This window comes from Littorina saxatilis, linkage group LG12 (genome assembly GCF_037325665.1).
Source record: "Littorina saxatilis isolate snail1 linkage group LG12, US_GU_Lsax_2.0, whole genome shotgun sequence".
NCBI lineage: Eukaryota > Metazoa > Mollusca > Gastropoda > Littorinimorpha > Littorinidae > Littorina > Littorina saxatilis.
Genome location: NC_090256.1, coordinates 33,399,530 through 33,420,617, shown reverse-complemented (window position 1 = coordinate 33,420,617; position 21,088 = coordinate 33,399,530). Strand labels below are relative to the sequence as shown.

The window sequence follows — 21,088 nt, the reverse complement described above, 5'->3', positions numbered from 1 at the left end:
GTGTGTGCGTGCGTGTGTGTGTGTGTGTGTGTGTGTGTGTGTGTAAAGAGAGAGAGTGAATGTGTGTGTGTGTGTGTGTGTTTGTGTGTGTGTAAAGAGAGAAAGAGAGAGTGAATCTGGAACGCCGAAGAAGAAGAAGAAGAAGAAGAAGAGAGAGTGAATGTGTGTGTGTGTGTGTAAAGAGAGAGAGAGAGTGAATGTGTGTGTGTGTGAAAGTGAGAGGGAGAGAAAATCAGAATGAAAATGTGTGTGTGTGTGTGAGAGAGAGAGAAAGAGAGAGTGCATTGTGTTTGTGCTTGATTGCTCCAATGTCTGATTTTAGAACAGATACAGTAAAAATGGGGTTGGATGAAGCAGGGGAAAATCTCACTTAATTAGGTTGAATGAGAAAATTGCAAATTGTAAATTCATAACTTTGATATTATTGAATGAAGAGGAATATTTATGTCCTAAAGGCTATTCATTAATTTGGCCTCTTAAGGACAGGATTGGGGTAATATTATTATATTGCTGACAACATTTTATAATCAATTCCAGCCAACCTTCAGCTGCAGACGCCAGGTTTCGATATACTGCTGGCCCAGGATCCCATGATAGGGTCTGTCTCAGAACTGTCAGACGTCTCGTCTAATCACCATTTTTCTATGCTATATGACCAGGTGAGTTTGTGAAACTATTCAGTGATCACACAGACTATGAATAGAACAATCAAAAGTACAAATCCAGGCTCCCGAAAAAACTGGTCAATCTGTCAACACAAGCAGTCAGACCAGCTCAAATTCCATAGAACAACCTGTTCTGGATAGATAATTGTTTTGACTTTCTCTGTGTATGTAAGAGTTGCCAATTTCTGTATATATTCTGAATTTTGATTGTCATATTTTTTTTATTGGTACCTTGCGTTTTTGGAGGTTAATTTTGAGGGGTACCCTTATTGGAGCTGCAGTCACATGATCCCTGTCAAATAAATCTTTAATTCGAGAAGTGTGCAAGATAGCTAAGTTGAGTGCCTTTAATTGCATAGATTTTTGGAATGAAATGACATGGGAATGAATATTTTCATTTTGGTACGAAAATAGTCACAATAATATTTTGGCAAAGTTTACCGTAGATTTTTGTTGGTGCTACAGGTTTGACTTGAGATCAAGTTGTTAAGTCTGTGGCGTATTACATGTGAAATGAGAAGTAGAAGTATGCCTCCATTGTTTTTGACAATAACTGTAGGGTGATTCATTCCCGGGGAGTTTGAGATAGGGGATTTGTGTGGATATTTTTGTTATTGGAATTGGATTGTTTTTCGTTCATTCTGTATTTTCTTAGTAACCAATTCAAAGGGATTTTCAGAAATTGTAGTATATATTTGTGACAAAAATAGCAGCTAACCTATTCTGCATTATCTTATGTGTGTGCAATGTTTGTATAACAGCAAGGGGAGAGCACTTCAGACCAAGAGGAAAGCAGCATACTGGTCATGCTTCAAGAAGGGATCAGCGATGAGAATCTAAGTAAGGCCATGAAACTTCTGTACTTTGTGTGTGTGTGTGTGTGTGTGTGTGTGTGTGTGTGTGTGTGTGTGTGTTCTCTCCATTCAAATTAGTTTTTTCCTGTTCACCGTTTTTCCTCTTTATTTAACTACTAGCAATCAGGACGGGGCTTCACCCAGGGGGCAGCTGAGTACGAAGTCATTTGTTTAATTGCTATTGTCGAAATAAGATGTAAAAGAGAGAAAAAGTGAAAAGAAAAAGAAAGACGCAAAAAGTCAAAATCAAATTTTGGTATAGAATCTGTGGTTTACCTTGGATTTATCTGTGGATTTAATGTGCACATGCACAGTATCTTGTTCGTACCTCTTGCAACTACAGTGAAAACTGTCAAATACGGTCACTGGACTTAGCGGACACTCGCAGAATACGGACAGTCAGTCTCGGCACGGACTGCTTTACACTGTAAAACACCTGTACGTTACGGCCACCTCGGCATTACGGACGCGGACACGTATTTTGGGTCCATAATAAGTCATATACCGTACTTTCCGGGTGACAAGGCGCTTCGTTATCTAAGACGCACCCCCTTCTTTTTAAAATAAATTGTAATCCAGTCACCCATTGGACGCAGGGGGCCAAAATGACCCAGTTTTTGCCATGAGAGGTGGTTCCCCTGTCATATCTGAGAGAGGAAACACTTCCTGCATCGCGGTCAGTGACCAACTTTAACTGAGTGAAAATATGTGTGCTCTGTGTGTGCGGCCAGATCAAAGGCATTGTGATAGCTGGGTGGCCTTGTTAAAAGACACGACCTTCTTCCCAGGGGTCAATGACCCAGTTTTTGCCATGAGAGGTGGTTCCCCTGTCATATCTGAGAGAGGAAACACTTCCTGCATCGGGGTCAGTGACCGGTCAGTGACCGAGTTTAACAGAGTGGAAATCTGTGTGTGCGGCCAGATCAAAGGCAGGGCAGTACCTAGTAGCTGAAACATGCATTATCACAAGTTTTTAAACTTGTTTTACAACAGTCAATATTAAATGTTTCTCTATTTAATCTAAACAGCTTCTGTTTTTCTTATAAATGTACATGTACATGTGCAGTACTCTCTCTCTCTCTCTCTCAACTTGAGTTTGTCGCGTTTACTTGCACCTGTCTAATAAGGACACCTGCAGAATAAGGACACTTTTGTCTGGTCCCAAGGGTGTCCTTATTTGACAGGTTTTACTGTACTGAGTTTTGGCAACCACAGACAGACAGACAGATCTAAACACTAAAATATTCATTCTAATATCTAGATTTTTTTGTTCTCACGAATGAATTTTTCTTCTTCACCAGACCAACCGTTACTCTTAGCTGTTGCTTTTCCTTTTAGTTTCTTTCTTTCTTTGTTTTGTTGTGGGGATGTTTTGTGTTGTTTTAGTTGGTGGGTGGTCTTGTTTGCTGTTTTGTTTGTTTTTGGTGAGGTTTTGTTTGGACCTAATTTGTGCAGCATGCTGATGTTGATTCGCTTTCCTGTAAATTGGTGTGTATATTTGTTGTTCAGAAGGTAAGCCCCTGATCTTCACCAATCCCGAAGGACAACACCTCTTCACCATGCGCATCTCTGGAGGCAACAAAGCTTGGAAAGAACTGGCCAACACCTTTCGCGCACAGGTGGGTGTATTTTTATTCCTGTAGTAAATGCATGGTACAACTCGCTTGCTTTAGTCAGTTTAGTGTATAGTCAGGGTTCGTACAGGTCTTGGAAAACCTGGAAAGTCATGGAATTTGATTTTTAATTTTCCAGGCCTGGAAAGTCATGGAATTTCAATTCAAGTCATGGAAAGTCATGGAATTTAACGAAAATAAGAAAGAAAGACAAATTAACCTTCGTTGCCCAGCCATCCCCCCCCCCCCCCCCCCCCCCTTTGCCAGCCAGCAGCGATTTGCGTCGCCAGCACAAGGCTTGTTCGTATGACCAACTTCTCGTTCGTATTTGCATACGAGAATAACGGTATTTTTAACGGCACTTGAGCCAAAGCGAGGCTCACTTCCTTCCGTTATCTCGTCGTGTCGTCTGCGCTGCATTTCAGTCAGTTTCGTCGAAGTTTTCTGCTTTTGTTTTTGCATCGATAAAGTACTTTAGCGCTTCGACAAGCAAGATGGAGGATGATGAGTTTGAAACTTTCTTTCGAGTTGTTTCTTGACAACAAAAAGTATGCGGAATTGGAACAAATTACCGAGGAAGATCTTCGCAATGAACTGTGTATCGCGGTGAAAAAAATGACAGTTCGTCAAGTCACAGTGACGGTTACGAAACGGAATTTACGAAAGTGCAGATGGATACAAACAGTGGCTGGTCCAGTTTAATGAAATGACAGGACCAGCAAACATTACCGATAATCTGACTGCGTAGCAAATGCTTGACTTGCTTGTCGAAGAGACACTGCGTAGAAACTGACTCAAATTCAGTGCAAAGCAAGCCAGTGTCAAAACTGGCAATGACAAGACGTAAAAACTTTGCGTGTTCGGAAATAGCGACCTGTGGATCTTAGAGTCATGGAAAATGTTATTGAGGCTCATGGAAAGTCATGGAAAAGTCATGGAATTTTGTTTCTAAAAACCAGTGGGGACCCTGGACAGTGGAACCGGCCCCTTTAAGACCTTCACAAGTCTGACCAAAGCAGGTCTTAAAATGGAGGGAGTCTTAAAATGGAGGGAGTCTTTAAATGGAGGGAGTCTTAAAAAAATGGAGGGAGTCTTAAGTCTTAAAAAAATGGAGGGAGTCTTAAAATGGAGGGAGTCTTAAAATACCCCCCGCGGGTTAGGGGGAAGAATTTACCCGAGGCTCCCCAGCATGTCGTAAGAGGCGACTAGCGGATTCTGTTTCTCTTTTTACCCTTGTTAAGTGTTTCTTGTATAGAATATAGTCAATTTTTGTAAAGATTTTAGTCAAGCAGTATGTAAGAAATGTTAAGTCCTTTGTACTGGAAACTTGCATTCTCCCAGTAAGGTCATACATTGTACTACGTTGCAAGCCCCTGGAGCAAATTTTTGATTAGTGCTTTTGTGAACAAGAAACAATTGACAAGTGGCTCTATCCCATCTCCCCCCCCCCCCCCCCCCCCCCCTTTCCCCGTCGCGATATAACCTTCGTGGTTGAAAACGACGTTAAACACCAAATAAAGAAAGTGAGTGTTAAAATGGCGGTACTTTTACACAGGTTATGAATAGAAAGTCTAAGAAAACCGGGTCTTTTTGGGGAGGGAGTCTAATAAATTGGGGGCTTAAAAGGGAGGTTCCACTGTTCTAACAGAACACCATGCTCAAAGCCGATGTGTTCAGTGTCTGCACATGCTGGCTTTGTGTTCTGATACTGTTTAAGTTGAATTTTCTGGGGACACTGCCCTTTTTAGGGTTACTGCTCCTCGATCCTGTCAGCCTGGGCCCTTTGGATATTCTCGTTTTCATTGAAAGAATGAAAACATATCTTTCACAGTGTGTAATGCCTGGTATGATATGTACTACACTACAGTGGAACCTCGGTTTTAAAACTCAAAGGTTTAAAACTCTCCCCCTTTGGTTCGCCATAACTCTCACTTCCTCTTGTAGCACATGTCGTATGCATTTAGAGTGCTTACATTCTTTTGGTTCGCACATCTCTCCCTTTTTAACTTTTGAGACCTTGGGAATCCATTCAGTCTATTGGATTTCTATGTATGCTGTGTTACGGCTTTGTATTGAATTTCTTTTTACGGTCTGTTACAGCTTTACCAGGCAGGGTTTCGTCATTTCCTACTTAAACATGACGATGGCAAGACACTTGTTGACTGCTTCTCAACCTTCGACCCCACTACCATCACCAGTGTCAAGGTCTTTGAGCTTGCCGAAGAAAACGACATCTCCAGTGTGTGTTGGTGCGCTGACCATCTTGTGTACTGAGAGGAAAAATGGCTTCATTTTTGCTCATGTTTTTTACATTTAGTCAAGTTTTGACTAAATGTTTTAACATAGAGGGGGAATCGAGACGAGGGTCGTGGTGTATGTGTGTGTGTGTCTGTGTCTGTGTGTGTGTGTAGAGCGATTCAGACTAAACTACTGGACCGATCTTTATGAAATTTGACATGAGAGTTCCTGGGAATGATATCCCCGGACGTTTTTTTCTTTTTTTCGATAAATGTCTTTGATGACGTCATATCCGGCTTTTTGTAAAAGTTGAGGCGGCACTGTCACACCCTCATTTTTCAATCAAATTGATTGAAATTTTGGCCAAGCAATCTTCGACGAAGGCCGGACTTTGGTATTGCATTTCAGCTTGGTGGCTTAAAAATTAATTAATGACTTTGGTCATTAAAAATCTGAAAATTGTAAAAAAAAGAAACAATTTATAAAACGATCCAAATTTACGTTCATCTTATTCTTCATCATTTTCTGATTCCAAAAATATATAAATATGTTATATTTGGATTAAAAACAAGCTCTGAAAATTAAAAAAATTACAAATTATGATCAAAATTAAATTTTTGAAATCAATTTAAAAACACTTCCATCTTATTCTTTGTCGGTTCCTGATTCCAAAAACATATAGATATGATATGTTTGGATTAAAAACACGCTCAGAAAGTTAAAACGAAGAGAGGTACAGGAAAGCGTGCAATGAAGCACAGCGCAACCGCTACAGCGCCAAACATGCTCGTCACTTTCACTGCCTTTTGCACTAGCGGCGGACTACGTTCAGTTTCATTCTGTGAGTTCCACAGCTTGACTAAATGTAGTAATTTCGCCTTACGCGACTTGTTTTCTTCTTCTCTTCTTTGTCCTTTTGCGTTGGTTGTGATATTTGCTTTGCCGGACTTTTTTAAGTTTCAGATTTGCAGCTGTTCAATTTTTTCTGCACATATGTACACTTGCACCCAGATTCAAGCTTTTCTAGTGCAAAGATATAATAAGAATAAGAATACTTTATTATCTCATAGAGAAATTCAGGCGTGGTACATAACAATAATACAAACAGGACATTGTTTTTACATAAGACATATAGCACTATATAACAGGGCAGGTTATAAACACACCTCCCACATACCTCTCTGGCCATTCCTTGCATTGTGCTTACGCATTCAGTGCATACTTGCAGTCACTAGCACATGCATCCGTGTATGCATTGTTGAACACACAGAGAAATTCAAACTCTTACTGGGGGGAATCCTGGCATGCACATACAGGCATGCTCTTGGAATAGTACACCTATTTGGTTATGCAACAAGTGCATCTGTTAATTTTTCATCACTGTTACACTTTAGCTTGAACACCTTGTATAGTGTGAGTATTTTTTCTGACAGTTACTAACTTTTGTAAATCGGTTTTGCTTTCTTTAACTTGCGTCATGTCAGAGGTTTTTAAAGGACAGTTTTGCAGGATGAATTTCTGTACATAAAATGTATGTTTAGAGGATTCATCTGGAGATGTCAAATATTTGGAGATGACAAAGAAACATGTTTGATAAGATTTGTGTGTGTAGATGTGACATATACACCTGTGATTTGCATGCACCATTTTTCCTGCCATAATTTGGGGCAAGTGCTAATATGAATTATAGCAATGTGGATTGCCTTGTATTTGCTCAAGGAGAGTTATGAGAACCAAATGATGTTGCTAGAAAAGGGTGTTGCCAAATTAATGATGATAAAGTTTTGTCAGACTTTTGCTTAATTTGATACACATGAATGTGAATGAAAAGATGTGAATGAAAAGTTGTGATGCAGATGAAGAAAGTCGACAACACATTTTGACATTTTCTCATGTGTCAGACTTTTGTTGAATTAGTTATTCTTCTCTATGCTTTTGCTACATTTTAAAAGTATATCATGTACTTGAACTTTTAATCAGAACTACATTTTAAAGATTGTTTTGTTAATACTAAAGAACTTAAGAATTGACATCATGTGATTGCTTTTGCTCCTAGAGAATATTGACAGTACAGTACATAATTATAGTAAGTTTGCGGTAAGATTTTTACATTTCTGATCATGGTCATTATATTTGTCTTTGTACTTGGAGAATATTGAAAGTGGCTTGAAACAGTATTCTTCTCTGTAATTGTATTTAGATTTCAGATAATGTATTTCGTCGTCGTCCTGGAATTTTGACGTAACTCGATTCTTGGCGATTTTGATGTTTTTGTGCTTTAGAGACTCACTCACTCACTAGTGAGTAGTAATTTAGACTAAGTAAATCATTCTCCATGAAAAATATTCTTTGAAATACGATGGGAAATACATGATTTAACATTCTTTTATCTTTCTATCCATACCAGGTTACAAATATAAACACTATTTGACAATTAAAATAATCAGTTTTGGCCTTCTGCTGAAAAGCTGTCTAACATGAGTGACACCAAAATTCCATGATGACGTTGATTTGCTTTGACGCTTGGAGAATATGTTTGTAGTTTTGTTAGTTTTATTGTACGTAAGTGCTTGAAAGGTCACACTTTTTTGCCAACATATCTTTTTTTTTATTTCTATTTGATAAAGGGCAGTGCGGAAACACAAAATAATGTCAGAACATGTGTGTTACAGTAAACTGCTGAGATTTTCACCTCAGATTATAATGCAAATGATGTTACAAATTGCTCAAATTGTTACCCCAGAATTGATTGTCACGATCATTCATTAGTAACTGAATGACAAGTAAAAGAAAATGGGTGTGATGACAGTGCTAATACATGTATCGGAATAAAAAACCAAAATTGTTTGTTTTGTTACACATGATCCGCAGTTATGAGAAGTCGATTAATTTAATAATCAATTAAAGGCACAGTAAGCCTCCCGTAAACCATCACAGAGCTCCCCGAGCGTCTACATACAGTACAAGCATACTTCCATTTGAATGCTCACCGAACGGGAACATCCTGGCTGCTTTCTGTCGAGCGTGAGAAATTTTCAAAGAATTTATTTTCGTGGACTTGCTTGAAATTCTTTGAAAATTGTTCGCTCTTTACGGAGGGCACCTAGGATGTTCTCAATCGGTGAGTGTATAAATGAAAGGGTGTTTGTACTGTGTGTAAAAGCCTGACCGTATCTGTGATGGTTTACGGGAGGCTTACTGTGCCTTAACAAAAAGAGGACACAGCAGTAACCAGGCTAGGTCTTTCTTTGTCAATATTTTGGCAGCGACAAACTGCCTTCTTCAGGATGGTATCAATTTAATAAGTGAATAATCCTCAGTATCAGATGGACTTGCCTTATTACAGTATCTCACAGCAATCACGTAGGCCTGATGATACTGAGTGAAATGGTAGATGTAGTTGTCTAGTGTTTGCTCCTTTTGCATTATATGGTTTAAGATTTACAAGGCTTTTGCATAATATTTAGAGATCATAAGTTGTAAAGTGGATTTTTCCAGGAGAAAAGTAGACTTATTTTTGCAACCTATTCCTTTTAGACGTAGAGCAGTGAAGGAAGATCTTTTTACAATTTAAATTTTCTAAATGAAGCTGTTTTTGTTTTGTTTTCTTTAGAATCTGGTATCATAAATACACAATGCATAATCTTGTTTCATGCATAAGTTTGTTATGGTTGGAGGGAACACCTTGTTTTAAGAACATTTTACAGATGTTATGTAACCTCTTTTAAAATTTTATTTGTTAGCTGTTGGCCTGTTTTGAGAACTGCTTCTTTATAAAATTAATCAGTGCACTATCAAACACTGTGTTGAAATGGTATGTGTGTGTCAGAGAAAGAAACTGGCTTTGAATTTTCAATTCAAGATTAGAGTTGAAAATATGATATATTGAGTGTTTCTAGAACATTGTGTAGAAACTTTAGCACAAGAGCAAAAACTCTAAGATTCTGTTGCACTGCATAACATGGAAAACAAACCTTCTTCATGCTGCCTTTGTTTGTGGGTTGGAGGGGGAGGCACACTGTCACACACACACATGTGCATACACAAACACAGGTTTGCAAACAGACCCACACATACAAGTACATATACAAAAGTTCACCCACACACACACACCCACCCATGCATGCAATCAACCACACACTCACAAGCACACCACCCACACATACACTCGCACACACTCACACCATCAGAAATTTAAACGAACACCCGCATTTCGCAGAATTATTATTCTTGAGGTGGGCTCTATTCAGCAAAGGGCGGATGTTTTCCCGACAGAACTTAAGCTTTGAGTTCAGAAGTTTCAACCTCTCGTGACTATTGCTGCTGCAGCCACAAGCACAACAGTGAGCACGGAACATCTGCAACATGAATCATTTGTTGTACAATTCACCTGTTAGATTTAAACAAAATTACAACCCAGACAAGGTCTGGAGATATCAGTCTAAGTACTGAGTCCTTGAACTATGCTAAGCTTGGGTGCACAGTTAGATTACTGACCGTTGTGGGTGTGGGTGTGTAAGTGTGTGTGTGTGAGTGAGTGAGTGTCACTACTGTGTGGGCGTGTGTGTGTGTCAGTTTATCTGCCTGTTTGTCTGTCTGTCTGTCTGTCTGTCTGTCTGTCTGTCTGCCTCCGTTTCTTTTTCTCTGTTTCCATTTGTTTCTGTCTTTCTATCTCTTTGTCTGTCCCCACCCCTTCAAACACATGCACAAAGACTCTCTCTCTCACACACACACGCACACGCACAAGCACACGCAAACACACACACACGCACGCACACACGCACAAACACACACACACACACACACACACACACACACACACACACACACACACACACCCAAGCCAGATAAGTACGGTAAAGACTAGCATAGACTCGCTCACTGTGCCGTGTTTGTGTGTGTGTTTGTGTGTGAGTTTGTGTGTGTGTGTTTGTGCGCGTGTGATGAGGGTCGGGACATCCCTCCCGTGACCGGCACTTTAAATTATACGGACAACTGCGATGTCTCAAGCGTGTTCGTTAATGAGAGGGACTGCTGTACAAACCTGAGAGCAGAGGCGTGACCAGGTGGGCCAGCGGGAGTGGTGGACGGTATGGTCACTGAAGAAAAGGTAAAAGTCATTGATTTAAAAAAACAAAACATTTATGTTAAAAGCGAGGGTTAGAGAGCGACAGAGATAGAGAGGGGGTGGGTGGGGAAAACCGAGAGAGAGCAGAGAGAAAGAGAGAGTATGTGTGTGTGTGTGTGTGTGTGTGTGTGTGTGTGTGTGTGTGTGTGTGTTGGAGACTGACAGAGACAGAGAGACACCCACCAAGGACTGAAAAGGAATCGGAAGACACTTCGTCCCGACTTCGCCAAAAAAGTCTTTTTGTGTCTGTGTACAATCTTAAATATACGTACAAATGCCAGCATTCACTGTCAGAACGTCACAAAAATCAGTTCTGCGTCCTACCTGTTGAAACAGAACCGGCAGGGGATGTGGCTGGCTCAGTCATGGTGACGTTACTCTGTGACGTAGTGTTTGTTGGCGGTTCTGTAGTGGGAGGAATCTCTGACGTCACGTTACTCTCTGACGTAGTGCCGTTGATGTTTGACGTAGTGTTTGTTGGCGGTTCTGTGGTGGGCGGATTCTCTGACGTGACGTTGCTTTCTGAGGTAGTGGTGATCACTGAAGGCTCGGTTGTTGAGTTGCCGTTGAATTTGTGAAAACAGGCGTACTGGCTTGTCAGGGTCATGGACTGAAAAGTCAAAGAGAAAACCTTTTTATATGCAGGCAACTGTTGAGGAAAAGGTTGGGTTTTTTTCTTCTCAATGTTACACACGCATATTAATACGGCCGGGTGCACACATACACGCACACTCACACCCAGACACTCACACACGGACAGGCAGACACACGCACACAGAGAGACTCCAGACACACACATACACACAAACACACACACGCGCGCGCGCACACACACACACACACACACATACACACACACATACACACACACATACACACACACACACACACACACACACGCGCGCACACGCACACACTATACCTTATTCCGAATACTCCCTCCCACCCCGGCCCACACGGCTGACTCGTCAACAAATATTCAATCTTTCATCCAAATATTTGTCAACAGAGCGAAAGTTTGTCCACGGAAATTGAAGCTCGTACTTCTTACGAACAAGAAAACAAATATTTTGTCAATTCGTAATGAGTAACTCACGTAGTTTCGAGAACTGAGGGGTACTTCACCAGCGACACTCAAAGTACCAGTACCGTTCGCTTGTGGTCCGTCGGCGGCACACACCAGTGATACTGTCGTGGTTCTGCAAACCACAGAACGCGCATGTACACGTATTACTCTAGAAAACACATACATGAATATAAAATTTATGTGGAGAAATGGTTTGGCATTTTTTGCTGCGTCTCAAGAAAGTTTCGTTTCGTACGTGATCTCAAAATGTTGTGACTAAATTGAATACCCAAAATGCAAAGTCACGTCCGTACTCTACAATTAACAACAACAAACAACGCTTTCAAGTTGAATCAGCTCTGACATTAAAAGTCATGTGTTCACTAAATACTTGTCACTGTCTCAGGAGCTGATGTGCACCAGTCTTTCAGTACCCTACTGGATGTATCATGGCTGATGTGCACCAGTCTTTCAGTACCCTACAGGATGTATCATGGCTGATGTGCACCAGTCTTTCAGTACCCTCAGTACTGGATGTATCATGGCTGATGTGCACCAGTCTTTCAGTACCCTACAGGATGTATCATGGCTGATGTGCACCAGTCTTTCAGTACCCTACAGGATGTATCATGGCTGATGTGTACCAGTCTTTCAGTACCCTACAGGATGTATCATGGCTGATGTGTACCACGGTCTTTCAGTACCCTACAGGATGTATCATGGCTGACGTGTACCAGTCTTTCAGTACCCTACAGGATGTATCATGGCTGATGTGTACCAGTCTTTCAGTACCCTACAGGATGTATCATGGCTGATGTGCACCAGTCTTTCAGTCCCCTACTGGATGTATCATGACTGATGTGCACCAGTCTTTCAGTACCCTACTGGATGTATCATGGCTGATGTGCACCAGTCTTTCAGTACCCTACTGGATGTATCATGACTGATGTGCACCAGTCTTTCAGTACCCTACTGGATGTATCATGGCTGATGTGCACCAGTCTTTCAGTACCCTACTGGATGTATCATGGCTGATGTGCACCAGTCTTTCAGTACTCTACTGGATGTATCATGGCTGATGTGCACCAGTCTTTCAGTACCCTACTGGATGTATCATGGCTGATGTGCACCAGTCTTTCAGTACTACTCTACTGGATGTATCATGGCTGATGTGCACCAGTCTTTCAGTACCCTACTAGATGTATCATGGGTGATGTGCACCAGTCTTTCGATCAGTACTACTCTACTGGATGTATCATGGGTGATGTGCACCAGTCTGTCAGTACTGCTCTACTGGATGTATCATGGCTGATGTACACGAGAAAGAACCCCACTGGATGAGAGCCAGTCGTGGGGTCGGTTTCATTGATACGACCCATCCGACCTCAGCCCGGCAGGCTGCATGGTTCTGCGTAGCTCCCACTAGCAGCAGTCTTTCTGTAGAGCGCTTTCTTGCCTTCATTTTTTGATTGAGAAAAAAATGAAATTCAGACACCTCCACACTACCACTATCGCACCGTCTTCGAATACATCAACTTGCATTTCATGCACTAACATGGCAATCATTCCCATCTATCCCTGTATTTATAATCCGTTCCCGGTGTAACGACCCTTTTACTTACTTTGGCCAGTAAGTTGGTCAGTCATTCAATCAATCATTCATTCAGGCAGTCAGTCAGTCATTCAATCAATCATTCATTCAGGCAGTCAGTCAGTCATTCAATCAATCATTCATTCAGGCAGTCAGTCATTCAATCAATCATTCATTCAGGCAGTCAGTCATTCAATCAATCCTTCATTCAGGCAGTCAGTCAGTCATTCAATCAATCATTCATTCAGGCAGTCAGTCAGTCATTCAATCAATCATTCATTCAGGCAGGCAGTCAGTCAGTCATTCAATCAATCATTCATTCAGGCAGTCAGTCATTCAATCAATCATTCATTCAGGCAGTCAGTCAGTCATTCAATCAATCATTCATTCAGGCAGTCAGTCATTCAATCAATCATTCAATCATTCATTCAGTCAGTCATTCAATCAATCATTCATTCATTCATTCAGGCAGTCAGTCAGTCATTCAATCAATCATTCATTCAGGCAGTCAGTCAGTCATTCAATCAATCATTCACTCAGGCAGTCAGTCATTCAATCAATCATTCATTCAGGCAGTCAGTCATTCAATCAATCATTCATTCAGGCAGTCAGTCAGTCAGTCATTCAATCAATCAATCAATCATTCATTCATTCATTCAGGCAGTCAGTCAGTCATTCAATCAATCATTCGTTCAGGCAGTCAGTCAGTCATTCAAGCAATCATTCATTCATTCAGTCAGTCAGTCATTCAATCAATCAATCATTCAGTCAGTCAGTCATTCAATCAATCATTCATTCAGGCAGTCAGTCATTCAATCAATCATTCATTCAGGCAGTCCGTCAGTCATTCAATCAATCATTCATTCAGGCAGGCAGTCAGTCATTCAATCAATCATTCATTCAGGCAGTCAGTCATTCAATCAATCATTCATTCAGGCAGTCAGTCAGTCATTCAATCAATCATTCATTCAGGCAGTCAGTCAGTCATTCAATCAATCATTCATTCAGGCAGTCAGTCAGTCATTCAATCAATCATTCATTCAGACAGTCAGTCATTCAATCAATCATTCATTCAGGCAGGCAGGCAGTCAGTCATTCAATCAATCATTCATTCAGGCAGTCAGTCAGTCATTCAATCAATCATTCATTCGGGCAGTCAGTCAGTCATTCAATCAATCATTCATTCAGGCAGTCAGTCATTCAATCAATCAATCATTCAGGCAGTCAGTCATTCAATCAATCAATCATTCAGTCAGTCAGTCATTCTATCAATCATTCATTCAGGCAGTTAGTCATTCAATTAATCATTCATTCAGGCAGTCAGTCATTCAATCAATCATTCATTCAGGCAGTCAGTCAGTCATTCAATCAATCATTCATTCAGGCAGTCCGTCAGTCATTCAATCAATCATTCAGTCAGTCAGTCAGTCATTCAATCAATCATTCATCAAGTTCAGGCAGTCAGTCAGTCATTCAATCAATCATTCATTCAGGCAGTCAGTCAGTCATTCAATCAATCATTCATTCAGGCATTCAGTCATTCAATCAATCATTCATTCAGGCAGTCAGTCAGTCATTCAATCAATCATTCATTCAGGCAGTCAGTCAGTCATTCAATCAATCATTCATTCAGGCAGTCAGTCAGTTAAGCTGTGTCGGAAGCAAGGCAAGGCAAAGTAACCCCCTAAGCGAAGATTTTCAACCTTTACCGGTGTCACGAACTGAAAACTCTGCCTGAACAATCCTTCTCAATGCGGTCAATGCGCATGCGCTAACATGGGGAGATTAATCAGTTCGTGAACAACCTAACCCTAACCCTAACCCTAACCCTAACCCTAATCCGTACCCTTATCCTAACCCTAACCCTAACCCATGGTTCGTTCGATCAAAGCCGGGTCGCATTTTTTCAGTCCAAGATTGGCGCATGCGCATTGACCGCAATAAGAAGGATTAGGGGGTAAAATATCAAAGGTCTGCCAAACCCAGCAAATGCAGTAGGCAGCCCAGAGATCCCTAAGTACCTCTCCCAATTATAGTACTTTTCGGCAATATTTACAGTTTCAAATTGCTAGGATAGCTTCTTTGTGATTTTATAGAGGTGTTCTGGGGAAACTGAAAGGTAGCCTCGTCAGGGGACAACTATTCAAACCCATATCCTCATCACTTTGTTTCTCGATTGAGAATAATCATTTATAGATGACTATTTTTCATTTCCCTTGTTTGGGTGTATTTGTGTGTACTGTCCTCTCAGTGATTGAGGCTTATGTAAGGCTTGGTGATTGTATAGTACATCGTGCCTTTAACGGTTTTTGTTCCGTATTGTTGCCGTTCAAACTTGGGTTGAAGTCGGTGCATGGCCCCTTTCAAAAAGGGTACACACCGGTTCTTCTTGATTGCGAGTGTTATCGATTGTTTCGCTGTGGTTAAGCTCGTTCTGCATTTGAACGTCTCCTGTAGTCTTTCCAGAATGGGGTTTACCCTTTCTTTGGCTGGTTTCTGGTTCAGTTGAAGGGTTTGGTTAGGAGCGTCCGCGTTCGCGGGTAGTAGACTGATTTCGAGGATGCTGTCATGTTCTCTCATGCTGTTCGATTCCAGCTGTTTAAATAGGCAGTTTCGTCAGAGTTGAGGTGTGGTTCATTGGTACGTGTAGATGCAAGACAGTGTGTGTCAATCAGCGTTCCGCCAATGGTTGGGTGTGCCTCTTTGATGCGTGTAGTGGGGCCTTTCGGTTGGGTGGGCGGGGTTTGCCGCGGGGGTGATTTTTGGGCGCGAAGTTCTACCCTCCCTCCCCCCTCCTTCGCGTTGCGGCTGTGTGGCCGTGTTGTGTGTTGATTCCTTCGTTTTACTAATACTGTTGGTCAGTGTAGCGTTATTGGGTTGTTTTTGCTTTTTCCCGGCCACTGTTGGTATCCCGTATGTTTTTTCCGTGGCTTTATTTATTCTTTCCGTATTTTTTGTGTTTGTTGTTGTGTTATGAATAAACACTGGGGTTCCTGGCGTTGTGTTGTTTTCTTTACCTGGTTTAGGCAAGGCAGGTGTTGCTTGTTGTTTGATTTGTTACGAGGTTTTTACAAGAAGTTCTTTCAGGTTTCTGTGTCTGGCATAGGCCACAAGGGGAGGTTTAGGGAACAGTCTGGCACATTCCGTGTCTTGTAGAATCAATTTCCAGTGTTTTAGGAGTTTCTTTTTAAGGTGTCTCAGTCTGGGGTTGTATGTTGAGACCATGAGAAGTGGTGGAGCTTTGTTTTTGGTGGGATGGTCGGTTTTTTGTGTCAGAAGTGTGTTTCTTGGTATGTTCAAGACTTCTTGTTTGATCAGGTCTAATTCACCTGGTATGTATTCTCTTTCAAGGAGTTTTGATAGGAATAGATCAGTTTCCTTGTTCTGTGTGGTTATGTTGTTGTTGGTTCGAATGTATCTGATCATTTCACATTTTACCAGTCCTTTAAAAACGCTGGGAGGGTGGGCAGATTCACGATGGAGATACTGGAATGTTTCAGTAGATTTTCTGTGTTTTCAGGTCCAGTATTTTGTTGGACAGGAATCTGTTGCCTTTGTAGATGGTGGTGTCGAGGAACGTCGCTTCTGAGTCAGAGATGTTGTATGTGAATTTGAGTAGAGGGTGGTGGGCGTTGGCTATCTCAAACAACTGGTGAATTTGGTTTTTGTCAGCGTTGAAGAACATGATGCCGTCATCTCTGTAGCGTCCGTGCCAAAGAATCGTGTCTTTGTAGGCATATTTGTCGAGGATTTCATTCATGAGTTGAAACATGCGTATGTCGCATATTTCTGGGGATGCCGTCATTCCCATGGCGGCTCCAATGCACTGGTTGTAGTGTTGGTTGTTGAACACAAAGTTGTTGTTTTTCAAGATGAGTTCGAGAAGTGCCACGATGTGTGATTTGTGGATAGGTGGTAGTGGTGGAATACACAGGGTGCTGGGTAAAGCTTCGTTGACTGCACTGATGAGTTCATTTGTTGTCATGTTGGTGTACATGCTGGTGATGTTGAATGTACAAATGAGTACATTAGGGGGAAGAATGAGTTTTTCGATCTGTTGGATGAAATCCAATGTGTCTCTGATGTAGGTGGACTGTTTTTTTTTACAGTAGGTAGTAGGAAGAAATCGATGAATTTTCCCACGTATTGGGATGGGGTGTCGCATTGGGAAATGATAGGTCTGCTTGGAATTCTAGTGTCTTGGGCTCCGTTCGTCTGTAGGTTGCAGATTTCTTCTTTGGAGAATTTGTGTACTTTAGGAAGAAAGTACAGTTTCCCCGTTTTGTGTGCCTTCTTGGTTTGGCTCAGGAAGTTGTATGTTGGTTTGTTAATTTGTTGGGTTTTCTGTAGATGGGTTATGATTGTCATCATTTGGTTGATCAGTGACAGTTGATCAGGTGGGGGGATGTTTTTGTAGTGTACCCCTGAAAGCTGGAATTGTGCTTCCTCGTTGTAGGTGGATTTGTTCAAAATCACGATTGTGTTGTTTTTGTCGGCCTTGCGTATGACAATGTTTTGATTGTCAGATAGCTCTTTGAGTGCTTTCCTTTCATTTTCAGAGAGGTTGGATTGTAGTTTCTTCAAAGAAAGATTGTACAGTTCCATTCTGGTATTGAAGATGTATTTCTCGATGGCTTCGTTTCCTGGTGGGGGGTTCCAATTGGATTTTGTGTAGAATGGAGGTATTGCGGTCTCGGAGGTGTTTTCACGGAAGTAGAATTTGCATCTAATTTTTCGTGCAAGTTTGCAGAAATCTGCCGAGATTCGTTTTCTCATGGTTGGTTTGTTTGTTTTTGGTGTAGGTATGAATTTGAGGCCTTTTTCTAGGCCCAGGTATTGTTCATTTGAAAGTTGTACATTTGACAAGTTGATTACGAATTGTTTGGCTCGTGTCAGGTTGTTGTTGATCTTTTTTTCTTTTTCATTTGAAAGTCTGGTTAGTTTCCTTTTTTGGATTCGGAGTTTTGTTTTGGAGTGCCTTCCCATGTTTGGGGGGAGAGTGTGGTGACAAAGGTTCTTTGCCCACGGATGGTGAGATTGTAGCCCGTGTCCTTTTGATGAAGGAATGAGCGGGGATCAGCGACTTGTTGAGTTCTGGAATGTAGTGCTCGGTTGGAGGTTTATAATAGGTTCGAGTGTGCGGACGAGTGAGTTGGCGGAGGGGTTTAGGAGTGTCTCTCCAACCTCTTGTGCTGAACCTTAATCGGTTTGAAGGGTGGCGTGTCGGTATGTCGGAAATAGTCTGGTGCCGGACGGAGTGGATTAGGCGTATCAACGCTGTGTGGTCAGATGCTGCTGGTGTGGCGGTGATGTAATTGAGGCGGATGTGTTGCATCCGTTCAAGTCTGTGGTGTCTCGGTGTGCCAGAGAGAGCTGGCTGCTTGGCTTTGTTGGGATTTGTTGTGGCGTGTCAGTTTTTATGGCCGTAGGTACGTCTGCGGTCTGCTAGTTTATGCAGATGTGGTGGGCAGCAGCATGGTGGAACGCTTAGATAAGATTGTCTTTGATGCCCGCGTCTTTGTTTTTCTTGTAATGTTGGTCAGTGTCTAGTCGTTGGGTAACATTCCCCGTTGCTGTGTATTAGTGCAGCATTTATGATTTTTTCATGGTTTTATTTGTTTTCTTCGCATTTGCGTTCTTTTGTTTCAGAAGTGTTTTTCGTGGTGTGTTTATGACCTCTTTTTTGGTCAAATTCAATTCATTTAGTGTATTTTTTTACACAATTTTGGCAGAGGTTGCTGTTGTTGTTTCGCACAGTGGGGGGTTGAGCGTTTCTTCTGAAGTGGGATGTATTGTAGATATCAGTGGTTGTTGGGTGTGGTGAGGTGGGCCGAGGCGGTTCCGTTTGCGTTGGCACTCAATTCGTTAGGCTGTCTGTTGTTGTTGTTGGTGTACTTGTATCTGCATAGTTGTAGTTTGTTGATGGTGTACGAGTTCTCACTGTTGTTTCAGTTGTTGTGGTGGTATACATTGAGAGGTGTTGGTTTTATTAACACGCGGTGTTCACCGTTTGTGTTCAACTGTTTTTAGCAAATTGTTTCAATACTTAGGGGTATTGAGTACCGCTGTTGTAAGTCAACACGTGTACCGGTATTGTTGAGGAGAGGTTTTGGGTGTCTCTGGGTGCTTTTCAGCAGAGGTTTCAGTTCGTGACACCGGGCCAAGAGGGATGAACAAATTACAGAAACATTTTTTACCCGCAGAACACGACCGTTTATCTCACCTTTTTACTCCACCCTGAGTAGACGTGTAAGTCAGAACAGAGGTGTTGGTTTGTGGATTTTGTGTCAGTGCGACAGAGGCAGTGCTGCCAACATCCACTGTGTTGTTTGCATCCAGTGGATCGATCTGACACACCTGTCGGCGTCAGATGTAGGGCGAAAACAGATTAGTCATGAATTGATACAATTTCAACAACAACAAGAACAATTACAATTAAAAAAAACATGCCGCCAGCTTCGCGAAGTATACTTTGTGAAGTCGACTTGGCCCGGTTTAGGACAGGCTTTAGGCGCACTTTTTTGGAAAATAAAAATGTGAGCAAAAAGCAAACGAGTGCACTCACTGAAGTGTTGGCACAACCGGAACCCTCAGAAAAACTGGAACATGGGCTGAAGGAAAACTGGAAAGCTCCTTCTCGGTCGGGCAAATCTGGAAAACTGAGGGAAAGGTTTAGGGAGAGAGTGAGGTAAAATCCGCTGACTTGAAAACACTGTGCAGGTAAACACACAAACACACTCACACACACACGCACGCACGCACGCACACGTGCAACGGTAGTAGCTTGTAGCTGGCAAACGGCAGGAACAGGACAGCAGAGAGCAAGATTAGTAAGGGCTTCTCCCTGAGCGTCCGCTTTTCGATGCGCCCAGTTCAGTTTAAAGCGTCACGTAGACAAGTGATATATAGTTTAGCTGCCGCGAGGCTTTTGCCCAAGGAATGATGCTGTAACAAATCTGCAAAGCTGGGGAGCCGAATTCCTACATTCTGCACTGTCAGTGAAAACACACACAATCACTCACACACACACACACACACACACACACACACACACACACACACACAAACGCATACACACACACACATACACACACACACACACACACAAACTCATGATACACACACACACACACACACACACACAAGCTTATTCCACACACCCACACACACACACACTCACAAGGGTTGCTCGTCGTCTCTAGAAAGCGGTACCAGGTCAAGAGTGGTTTCCCCACAGTCGAACACACAAGGGGACGAACTGCTACACAGTGTGGTATCTTGGAGCATGGCTGGTTTCCATAGCAACGTGGCGCACACCGCCAGCACGTACACAATGTAGCGCGACGCCATCTTTTTTCGCTGAATCATATAAGAGGTGTCAACGATTTCTGTTTTCAATTGTCGGTGAAAACTGACAAGAGATCATCAGATTCAACGTTTGAAAACTAATTATAATAATTTCATGATCAAGCAAAGAACACCTGCAAAAATGACCTGCGACTGTTCTGAAAAACCGATTTGGTATAAACAATGAGTACACACCTAACTCCACATCTTACTGATAACAAGAGTCATATACTGATAACAAGAGTCATATACTGATAACTATACTAGAGTCACTTTCTGGTCAATCCATCGTATCAGTATATTATGTCTGTGATGATGAAAATAGGTGCGCTAATCGGGTACGGCGGGCTAATCGAGGCCTGTACCCGTGGGTGAATGTGTACCCGTTGTCAGTAGGCTAAAGTATTGATATCAGTTATATCATGTATATAAGCTGCAAACCTAGTGATTATGATTTTGTTATTCCATCTGAAGTTGTACATAGAGATACCTAGGGATACACTGAGTCAATAATGTAGTAATTGTGCCTGGTGTTTTGTTGACCAGAATTACGCACTCAATCATTCCCTCGATCCCTCGCTCTGAT

At 41.8% G+C, this 21,088-nt stretch overlaps 2 protein-coding genes across 3 annotated transcripts in view; one reads left to right on the top strand and one right to left on the bottom strand.

Annotated features, from left to right (window-relative positions):
• The window catches only part of LOC138981785 (uncharacterized), a 43,852-nt gene extending 34,683 nt beyond the window's left edge, over positions 1-9,169 (top strand). For both annotated transcript variants that reach the window (XM_070354860.1, XM_070354862.1), the window contains exons 14-17: positions 538-659; positions 1,427-1,505; positions 3,029-3,138; positions 5,233-9,169. In XM_070354860.1, the coding sequence (XP_070210961.1) occupies positions 538-659; positions 1,427-1,505; positions 3,029-3,138; positions 5,233-5,406 (485 nt within the window). In that variant the 3' untranslated portion in view covers positions 5,407-9,169. The remainder of the gene's footprint in view (positions 1-537; positions 660-1,426; positions 1,506-3,028; positions 3,139-5,232) is intronic.
• Positions 9,170-9,577: 408 nt separating this feature from the next.
• LOC138981795 (uncharacterized) lies at positions 9,578-20,514 on the bottom strand. Its single transcript, XM_070354876.1, has 7 exons — positions 20,336-20,514; positions 19,721-19,814; positions 19,379-19,512; positions 11,595-11,697; positions 10,823-11,108; positions 10,415-10,469; positions 9,578-9,728 (listed from the first exon to the last, which is right to left on the bottom strand). Exons 1-7 carry the CDS (start codon positions 20,503-20,505, stop codon positions 9,671-9,673), a joined length of 900 nt encoding a protein of 299 aa, XP_070210977.1. The 5' UTR covers positions 20,506-20,514; the 3' UTR covers positions 9,578-9,670.
• Between the last annotated feature and the right edge of the window lie 574 nt (positions 20,515-21,088).